Below are 10,430 nucleotides of genomic sequence, written 5' to 3' on the forward strand. Positions count from 1 at the left end.
GACACCCCTGTGTGGCACAGCACTCCTTGCATGCATCAGCACTGCACATGGGCCAGCTCCACACGGGTCAAGGAGGTCCTGGGTTTGAACCGCGGACCTCCCATGTGGTAAGCAGATGCTCTGTCCGTTGAGCCAAGTCCACTTTCCTCATTCAGTTTTTACAAAATAAATGTTAACTTATGAAGCTGAAGCAAAACCTTTTTTTCTAAGAAGGTACCAGAGATTGAACCCAGGACCTTGTACACATGAAGCAGGCACTCAACCACTGAGCTACACCAGCTCCTCTTTTTTTTTGGGGGGGGGGGGGATTTTTTTTTTAAAGTAGAACATTCTTAATAATGGTAAATGCATTTATTTAAATGTTTAAGCTCTTGCACTACATTTTTACAAGGGGGTAAACACTGACAAATTATTTCTTCCACAGAACTATAACCACATATTCCCAGACTGTAAATATATGGTTGAACTAAGAATAGCAATCACCATTTTATCAGTTACATAAAACAAATTACCATGTATCCAAATGTTACACAGCTCAAAAGAAATATATTTAATGTCTGATGAATTCATCAGCAGAAACACCTCCCTCCCCCCCCTTTTTTTTTTTGCAAGAGGTTGGGAAGAGAAAAGAAAACCACACTTTTAACAAAAAATAATAGTAAAGCAAATTCACATTGAAACTAGAATACAGGTTATCAGGGTAGGGGTAGAGAATACTCAATTGGTACAGAATTTGCTTGGGGTAATGGAAAAGTTTTGGTAATGGATGGGAGTGATGGCAGCACAACACTGTCAATGTAATTACCACCACCAAATTTTATAACTGAATGTGGTTAAAAGGGGAAATTTTAGGTTGTATCTATGTTATTAGAAAATTAAAAACAAACCATGACACTAACAATGAACCCTAACGTAAAACATGAACTATATTTAAAAGTATAATTATAATAATATTTTTTCATCAATTAAAACAAAAGTACCACATTAAAGCAAAGTGTTAATACTGGGGGCAGGGGAATAATATGGGATCCCTGTATTTCTGCATGATTTTTTCTGTAAACCTACAACTTCCCTAATTTAAAAAAAACTATTAAAAATTTTTAAAAAATAGTTGAAGTACCAATAGCCGTAGAAAAAAATTACAAGAATTTTGGAAATTTTATGATTAAGAATTATTTTTAGCTATTACAACAAAGCATCTCTACCTCTTTAAAAAATATTTACTAAAGAGCATACTCTACATGTTCTGTACCAGACAATGGCAAGCTTACTAAAAATATTTTTTCTGTAATATTTACTTATTTTCCCGCCTTCCCCTCCTCCTGCCCTGCTGTTTTTGCTGTGTTGTCTCCTCATTTTTCCTCCTCTAGGATTCAATCCTGGAGACCTCCGATGGGGAGAGAGGTTCTCTGTCAATTACACCACCTGAGTTCCTGGTTTCTGCTATGCTTCACCTTGACTCTCCTCTTGTCTCTCTTTTTGATGTGTCATCATCTTGCTGCATGACTCACTTGCGCGGGGCACTGGCTCACCATGTGGGCACTTGTGTGAACATTGGCTTGCCGCGTGGGTATGCTTTCTCTTTTTTTTTATCAGAAGCCCCAGGGATTGAACCCAGGTCCTCCCATCTGGTAGGCGGAAGCTCTATCACTTGAGTCACATTTGCTTCCCACTAAAAATATTTAATAGCTCCCTCCCTTTCATCTGTCAGGCCCTCCTGGTTAAACTGCATGCACCCCAAAGTGCAAACATTAATTGTAAGGCTTTTTTTTTTTTTCCTGTCTGGAGACATTAAATAGACACATACTTCTGTACAGTGCAGAATTGAAAATGTAGATTTTCTGTACAGCACAAAGTGAGATTTTTTTAAAGACACCACATAAACAGTGAAAGACTTGGTAACAATCCAACAAAATTCAATGGTTGTGCAAATCTGATGTATACTGACAAATGTGGGAGATGTAAACATAAAGTGAATAGGCTAATAACCATGTAGGCCGTACTTTCAATGTTTGAGATGACTGAAGGTATAAACTACATAAGGTCTAGAGTGGCCATAGTTCCTGGGATATTGGTTATGTATACTAAAAGTATACAAATATTGTGTTGGCTATTTTGGTAAGCTCTTTAAATTGCTTATACACTGATATATTGGTAAGGTTCTGGCATGAAATAGATTTAAAGAAGACATAACTCAATACTGCATGATTTCAAGAAAGGTCAGTTACAAATTATAAAAACGCATTTTAAATGCTGACTAGCAAGAACCTTTTGGTATGTATCCGTCTTCTCATAACCCCAATACAAATTGCAATTCTATCAAGCTAATGGCCTGGTAAAACTTTTTTTCAGTATATGGCAGCTTCATTAGACATATCCACCAAACCAACATTTGGCTAATAAATTAGTTCTGCTCTCAAGTTCTACTTCCAAGGCACCCTGGTTTTACTGAATCCAACAGTTGCTTCTATGACCACTGGAGTGTTCAAAGCAAAGCTGCATTTTAGGATGATTACTTCACCAAATAGAAAAGTTGCTTGCTGTTAAATGCTCTGTGCTGCTTTTGTCTTAGGAACTGTACTGCAATTTCATATTTCATTTCACCTTCAATTAATGCTGGGGAAACACACTGGAGCTCTCCCAAGACCTGCAACACAATGAATGGCAATACAGCAACCAGGTTCTTCACGAAAGTTAATTTTTACAAAATTTAACCAGTCATCAACAGTCTGGTTGGATGGTGGTGCACCATCATCAAATACCCAACCGAGAATATGGATGTCTGCTTTTGCCACTAGAGCTGTGTCCTAAATTCCTTGTAAAATGCACTGTGGATTTCAATTCAACACTTCTGTATCCAGGTTAACTGTTCTTAAGGGGGTTTCTTGGTGGCGTAGTAATGACTTTCTGCATTTCACTTTTCTGCAGAGGTTGTGCTGTGCCTGGTACTAATCTCCACTGCCCTTCAGTAACTCCATAAGGGTGTGACTAAGACCACCACAGAACTGAGAAATATGTTTACTCATTGAAGACAGCTGGTCCTGAGGGGGCAGCTGCAGGGCAGGGGGCAGCAGTGGCGGTACCAGGTTCAGGTACAAGTTCTTTTGTTTATTCAGCTTCACAGCTGGGGGAATCGCCTGCAATCAAATTGAATTCCAAAACGCACATGTGAGCAAAGCACTCATATACATAAACATATGAAAAAAAAAAAGAGAAAAAAACCCACATATGGCACACTTAATTCCCAGGTCCCCCTCAAGGGCAAGAAACTAATTCCTGTAACATAATCAAACTGAACACACTGAACATCTGTAGTTAGTTACTTTTGCACTAACAAAATGGTAAGACATGGTTTCAAGTTAACATCTTGCCTACAATATATTTTTTCCGATTTCAGCTCTCAGAGCGCCCGACACAAGGCATTGCAGACAGAATGATGGCTACTTCTGGAGTGACCACCATGAAGGTCAGAGCCCAAATTGAGCCTCTTAACCTTTTGTCCCCTTCTTCTCTTTCCCAGCATCCTGCTGTTATCCTCCTGGGATAAGAACTTTCCTTCCCTGACCAATTAGCAGCATTGGGTTGCAGAAGTGGGGAGATGTTTCATGGGATGCAGGACTACTCACTGTCTCCCCAAATTTGTCTCCCTTTCTCCACAGCAATCAAATTTTAAATGGACAAAAGGCCAACTAGCTGGAAATGTTGAAGACAAATGTGGTCATATAACTGTGTTCTCACCAAAGCACTGGGGCACTTTCCATGACACTTGCTGAAAGGAAATTGCTTGTCCTTGTCTCTATTGCTTCTGTCTTCCTATGAGGAATATGGATGAGGTAATGATGAGGTAATGATACATCAACTATGTAGACAAACATAACATCCTGTCTAGGAAATGGAAAAGCAACAAGATGGAAAGTGTGTGGGTTCCAGAATTTGGTGAAAGTGCTGTCTCCTAGAACAGATCTCGGCAAATTTTTTATGTTAAAGGTCAGCTAGTAAATATTTTAGATTTCACAGGCCACATAGGTTTGGTTTTTTTTTTTTTTTTTTTTTACAACTCTTTATAAATGTAAAATCCATTCTTAGCTTGTGGAGCATACAAAAACAGGCCATGAGCTGGATTTGGATTTGGCCTGCAGATTGTACTTTGCCAATCACCTGCTTTACCTCTGGACAGTACCTTAATAATGTGAGTTTGCTGACTACCTGCTTATTTCATTTAGGTGAGAAAGACATAAACTTCTATCTTTGAATCAGGGAAGTCATCTCTGAGGGGGGTGACATTTAAGTAGAGATCTGGATGGAGGAGGAGGGTGAATGATGTAATTCCCCCGAGGCAATACATGGGGCAAGGGAGGTGGAGAACAAGGACCAAGTCCTGAGATGGATAAGAGCTTTAAGTATGGGCCATTATCAATTCATTGCCTCTTAGCTCCAAACCTACCCTTCTTTATCCTACTTTATGATACTGCAGCTGGACCTATAAAACATTTCCCTTTTGCTGGCTAACATGTTAAGTTTTGCCCAGTGGACAGTACTGAAGGGACAAAGCAAAGGGAAAGGGGCTTTTTTCAGTTCTGGTGGTTTTTCCCTTTTCCTCCTACAGTGTAGCTGTCAGCTTATAGGAACTATAGTGGTATCTATCATCCAATAAGCTTCACTGGCACCTCAACCAGTGGTTTCCTGCTTGTTGGCTGCTGCAGCAACTCAGCAAACTTCACCATCCAATGGCAAACATTTAATAACTAGTTAAAAAAAAAAAGGCCTGGTTTGTAATGTTCCCGTAACATAAATATGCCCATGATGTGAATACTCCCACCATTTCCAATTTCAATATAGACTTGCAAAAAGATCTGTAAAATGGGCTCTTATAAACCAATGAAACAGCCTTGGAGGGGGGCCCCTCTTCTAAGATTGCTTTTTCCCTTGATACCTTCCCTCAATTCTAGAAATAGTGAATGCTCTTCACATTCTGCTATTCCTATATTCTTTTTTTTTTAATATTTATTTTATTTATTTCTCTCCCCCAGCCCCCAGTTGTCTGCTCTCTGTGTCTATTTGCTGCGTGTTCTTTGTCTGCTTCTGTTGTCAGCAGTACGGGAATCTGTGTTTCTTTTTTGTTGTTGTTGCGTCATTTTGCTGTGTCATCTCTTCGTGTGTGTGGCGCCATTCTTGGGCAGGCTGCACTTTCTTTTATGATGGACGGCTCTCCTTACGGGGTGCACTCCTTGTGCGTGGGGCTCCCCTACACAGGGACACCCCTGCAAGGCATGGCACTCCTTGCGTGCATCAGCACTGTGCATGGGCCAGCTCCACAAGGGTCAAGGAGGCCCAGGGTTTGAACAGAGGACCTCCAATGTGGTAGATGGATGCCCTAACCATTGGGCCAAGTCCGCTTCCCTATTCCTATATTCTTAAGAGCTCTTTATCTCCTTTGGCAGATAATCCCCTTTTACTAGTTAAGATTTCTTTATATTAAACCTTCCCTATTCAAATTACAAGCATGATTTCTGTTTGCTGCCTAGACATTTGCAGATGTGACCTTGTCTGAGAAGGCAAAAAAAGAATGAGTCTGAGAAAAAGGACAGGACCAAATTTCCATACACAATCAATAAAAATACACTAGCTACTGCTGCCTAGCTCAGAACTCTAATGAAGTAGGCATTACCATCTCGATCTTATTTGCAGGGAAACTGAGCAGATCAGAATCTTGCTCAAGGTCATGACACAAAGGAGAAGCAGCCTAAGGCATCTTGACATATAGAGTTCATCTCAAGCAAAGGACAAGTGATGATCTGTAGGTGATACTAAGTAAGCAGCCTTTTCTAGAGCAAACAGGAGCAACACAGGAAAAATCTTCAAGTGCTTATAACTGTTAGGGGATCTAGTCCTAAAATAGATTAGACAAGGCACAGGTGTCTAGAGAGTTTCTCACCGTCATTACACTGGGAAGGTACTTCTCTGGTGTGAACTCTTTGATGTCTAAAAAGCTCTGAACTCCACCTGTAGGTGTTTCCACATTCTTGACATATAAAAGGTTTCTCTCCACTGTGAATTCTCAGATGCTGACTTAGGTATGAGCTTTGACTGAAGGCCTTGCCACACTTATTACACTCATAGGGCTTCTCTCCTGAATGAATTCTCTGATGTTGAACAAGATGAGCACTCCACCTGAAGGACTTCCCACATTCATTACACTCATAGGGTTTCTCTCCAGTATGAATTCTCTGATGCTGAATGAGGTTTGAACTCTGATGGAACGTTTTCCCACAGTCACTACATTTATAGGGTTTCTCTCCAGAATGAATTCTCTGATGTATTTTAAGGTGGGAGTTAAAATGAAAGACTTTCCCACATTCACTACATTCATGGTCTTTTTTCCCTATGGGAGCTTTCTTATGAGTGACAACCATCTGTCCAAAACTTTTCCCCTGGCCAGGCGACCTCCATAGTCTCTCGCCTTTGGGATTTCCCTGCTGCTGCTCTAAGGTACCCTCAACTTCAGAGGCAGCTTCAAATGTAGAGGTGGCAGCAGCATGTTTTTCTGACAACACCAGTGATTCCACTTTAGGAATGGGCGGTTCTGGCAATGATCCTTTGTCCATGAGCTCTGGGTCATCATCTGCAACAATTGATGGGAAATGTAAATACACCTGATCTGGATGTATGGAGAAATGACACTTGGATTAAGATTTACATTTCTGGCATGAAAATAAAAGCTTTAAACATAATTAATATTCATATGACAAAGTCCAAAAGGATATTTACTCAGATATGGACAATGACTATATCTCAGTGAATGACTATACAAGGAAAAGAGTTATTTTTCCATTTTCCTCTGCTTAAGGTTTTATTTTTTTCCTATTTTCCCAAATAAAATGCTACAAAAGTTATTTGAAAAAATAGTTTCAAAGATGGATATTATTCTTTTTTAGTGTTTGCTTTTAAAAATGAGGGAAAATGTTATATTTTCAAGGACTTGCCAAGCAGTCAACCATTTTGTGAAGGAAGGAGACCCAAGAGGTAAAAGCACACTTTTGGAATTAACTCCAAGATTAATCCCCATTTCTAATTTTTCCCATTTTGCTGATTATAAGAATTATATATTTCAAATGCTTTTGTGTGGTGGGGTGTAAAAACAAGTATCAAAGAGAATCTTCTTCATTAGCAACATAGTGATATAAGTATGTCTCACAATGTTACAGAGTTCAGCAAGAACAGTCATGGTCCCGAGGCTCTAAGTCTATTGTCTTTAAGTTTAGTGTTTGGCACTAGGAGAGACAGGATGTTTGTAGGGATTTATGCAGGCAAGGAAGTAAGGTTTTGCAGTAAATCTGAGTACAGAAGTACAGACATGAGAGAGTTGCAAAGAGGGCTTTTTAGATGTGGGATAGGTGATAGATAAAGGTGATAACTGGCAGTGTTGTGGATAGGACTGTTAATATTATGGCTTATATAGTGTGGTTTTAGAATGGGAAATTAAAAGGGAAAGGCTCTAAAGGTGTCCTCACTCTGCAGCTGAGGACAGAGATAATATGGACTAGAAGGAGTGAAGAGCAGTGGAGAGGAAAAGGCAGGGAGAGAATGAAGTATTTTCTGGTCCTGTTTTAGGGCTCTCTAAGGGTAGAAGATGCTAGTCAGGCTTTATGGTCAGATATGATAAATTTCACTTAACGTCAGGGATACCTTATGAGGTAAGTTGTTACTATTCCTAATTGTACAGGTGATGAAACAAGCTAAGTCAGTTACCTAAGATATAAGAATAGAAAAGCTAAGATGATGATATCCAACATTTCAGCACTTACTACGGGACAGGTACTATGACCTTTATATCCCTTCTACCTCCTCTCCCTCCCAGCACACTCCTGCTCCTCACCACTCTCTGGGAGAGGCTGCGTCTCCTCAGATTCGCGTTTGAGCTGGACCTCCGTGGACTGGAACCAGATGCTTGCTGCTTCCTGAGATGCTCCGGGCAGTGCCTTCTCTTCCCATGGCTCTTCCTGTGTAGATCCACGTGCAGGGCCTGGCACCTGGAGGTGATCAGGCACCACTCATTTTGTGTAGGACCAAAACTTCCAAGGAGACTTCAGGAAGCCTCCTCAGAATCAGCACAGGGGAAAAAAGAGGAGCAAGAGTTTCATTGAGGCCCTGAGGGCAGAGAAGACAGAAACAGAAACACACACGCTAACTGCTCTACCTGGACTGAGAAAGGTTTGAATCTGGCATCTCCCCCTACTGCTTCCCCTCTGTCCAGCCTGAAGGTCACTGCTCTGGCTCCCACAACAGATCACATGTTCCCCTTCCCACCTGCAGTCCTGGTTCATCAAGTCCTTTCTCTAAATTCTCCAGCACAGTCACGGCCTCCTCTCCACTCTTAGGGTGATGTCTCCGCACCCAGGACTGGAACTTCTCAGGCAGGATAGTCAGGAATTGTTCCAGCACCAGCAATTCCAATATCTGCTCCTTCGTGTGCCTCTCTGGCCTCAGCCACTCACGACAGAGCACTCGGAGTCGGCTAAGGGCCTCCCGGGGACCAGGAGTCTCCTGATAGCAGAGTTGCCTGAAGCGCTGCCGGAAGATATCTTGACTGGGAGAATGGTTCCCCTGTAATCTGGTCTCCTGCTCCCAAGCGTGTTCCTCTTCCTTTGGCTCCACCATCATAATCTTCTCTTCTTCCTGTGGGTCCTGAAGGGCCAGAGTTTTAGCTCCTGTTAGTGATACAGCCACCCTCGTCCGGACTAGCTCTGTAAAAGGGGCACACCAACTGGAGTCTTTCAACGGCAACCTGTAACATAAGTAAAAAAAATCCTTTTTTTTTTCATTTCATTCATTAAACACTGTATCCACCATCTACACAGAGGTAGACCCTGTACTAATCCTCTTACACTCCCTCTTCTTCTTCTTCACCCAAGAATTCTTCTCTACTAAGAGACACTACCTTTGAGAAATTTAGTCTGCAGATGGCACAATGTAAAATGCTTTTCTACCATACAAATGGATAAATGCTACAGCCCGGGGGTGGAGGGGGGGTGGGGGAAGCAAGAGAGTGCTGTGGGTGTCCAGGGGAAGAAACGACTATTGAGAAGAAACAAGCCTGAAGCAAAAACCAGGTTTCCAGATTTGAAGCCCTGAGGAAAGCTGCTTTCGGTACAAGTGCCCTCCTGGCTTCAACTGACTCTCACACATGATGGAGATGCAGCCTCCTCCCGGGGGCTCCCAACAAGTAATGGCTACAGGGCAGGAGAAATGGAAATGCCCTCTAAGGGGTTAGAACTGAAACGTCCAGGACTTGTAGCAGGGCTGTTACGAGGCTTGTTATGAGCAAGGTATCCTTCAGCGCTCAGGAAAAGCTACCAGGGAAGAGGGCGGGATGCGTCCAGAGGCCAACGAAGGAGAAAACAAACAGAGGTCTTTGGCCGAGGACAAAGGAGGCGCCGGAGACAAACGCAGGACCCGTGTCTTTCAGAATGATGCCCGGCACAGCCGGTTCCCGGAGGAACTGCGCACAGGCAGCTGCCCACCCGAGAGCCCCGGGGAGGGGCAGTCGTGCAGGCCGCTTGCAGCCCCTCAGCCCCACCCTTCACTTTTTCCTCAGGGATCTCGAGAAGTGAGAAGAGGGACAGCGGACTCCCCGGACCTCCACACACGTGACGTAACTCACGCAGCCACAGGACGCGGTACCGGAGGTACACAGACCCCTCTCCACAAAGACCCCTCTGGCCTCGGCCTCTCACAGCGCCCCTGAGTCGTCTGGTCACCGCAGAAACCGCCGCTGCCTTTCGTGACCAAAAAAAAAGCAGCGCAGTCCCCGGAATTGGACACGCTGGAGGCCACTGCTAGCACCCACCTCACAGGTCCTGGCGGTTCCATGTGGGCCCTTCCGGGCCCCGCGTACGCTGCCAACCCCGCCCCCACACGAAGGTCTACGCCTGCGCACCCCGCGGCCTCGGCCTTCATCTCCCAGAAGCCTCTGAACCGTTAGCTTTCAGCGCCCGGACTCCTGCCCCAGCGGGTCGGGGGCTCCTGCGCCTGCGCACCTCGCGGCCTCCGCCTTCATCTCCCAGAAGCCTCTGAACCGTTAGCTTTCAGCGCCCGGACTCCGGCCCCAGCGGGTCGGGGGCTCCTGCGCCTGCGCACCTCGCAGCCTCGGCCTTCATCTCCCGGCAGCTTCCGGGCGTCAGCCTTCAGCTCCACGACTTCTGCCCCGGCGCTTTGTCGAAGCTTGGAGGATGAGGGGTCCGAGCAGACGCTTCACACTGACGATGGACTAAGACGGCGAGTGCTATGCCTGAACATGTTGAATTCCGGCGGCCAAGTTGCCAAGGACGCCTCTGGGAATTGCAGTTCTTGGACTGGTGGAGGCGGCCGAATCGAGCAACTGTTTGGCGGGCTTCGCTTTTCTATCGAATTGCACCTTAAGGCGTCGCCGG

General features: G+C 43.9%; 1 protein-coding gene across 6 annotated transcripts; it reads right to left on the minus strand.

Annotated features, from left to right (window-relative positions):
• Positions 1 to 336: 336 nt before the first annotated feature.
• On the minus strand, positions 337 to 10,214 carry ZNF232 (zinc finger protein 232). Of its 6 annotated transcripts, XR_011646802.1 has the most exons (7): positions 10,052 to 10,154; positions 9,848 to 9,951; positions 8,308 to 8,785; positions 7,877 to 8,030; positions 5,936 to 6,622; positions 3,739 to 3,813; positions 337 to 3,137 (listed from the first exon to the last, which is right to left on the minus strand). XR_011646802.1 is itself a non-coding variant. In XM_004478523.5 (5 exons), exons 1-5 carry the CDS (start codon positions 9,955 to 9,957, stop codon positions 3,109 to 3,111), a joined length of 1,458 nt encoding a protein of 485 aa, XP_004478580.4. In that variant the 5' UTR covers positions 9,958 to 10,154; the 3' UTR covers positions 337 to 3,108. The 6 variants fall into 6 exon arrangements, 4 of the variants coding, with proteins under 4 accessions (XP_004478580.4, XP_058139696.2, XP_058139697.1 ...); XR_001117696.4 differs by having other exon boundaries at positions 9,848 to 10,154; XM_004478523.5 differs by lacking the exon at positions 3,739 to 3,813 and having other exon boundaries at positions 9,848 to 10,154.
• Between the last annotated feature and the right edge of the window lie 216 nt (positions 10,215 to 10,430).

The sequence above is a fragment of the Dasypus novemcinctus genome, chromosome 21, assembly GCF_030445035.2.
Source record: "Dasypus novemcinctus isolate mDasNov1 chromosome 21, mDasNov1.1.hap2, whole genome shotgun sequence".
In the NCBI taxonomy this organism is placed as follows: domain Eukaryota; kingdom Metazoa; phylum Chordata; class Mammalia; order Cingulata; family Dasypodidae; genus Dasypus; species Dasypus novemcinctus.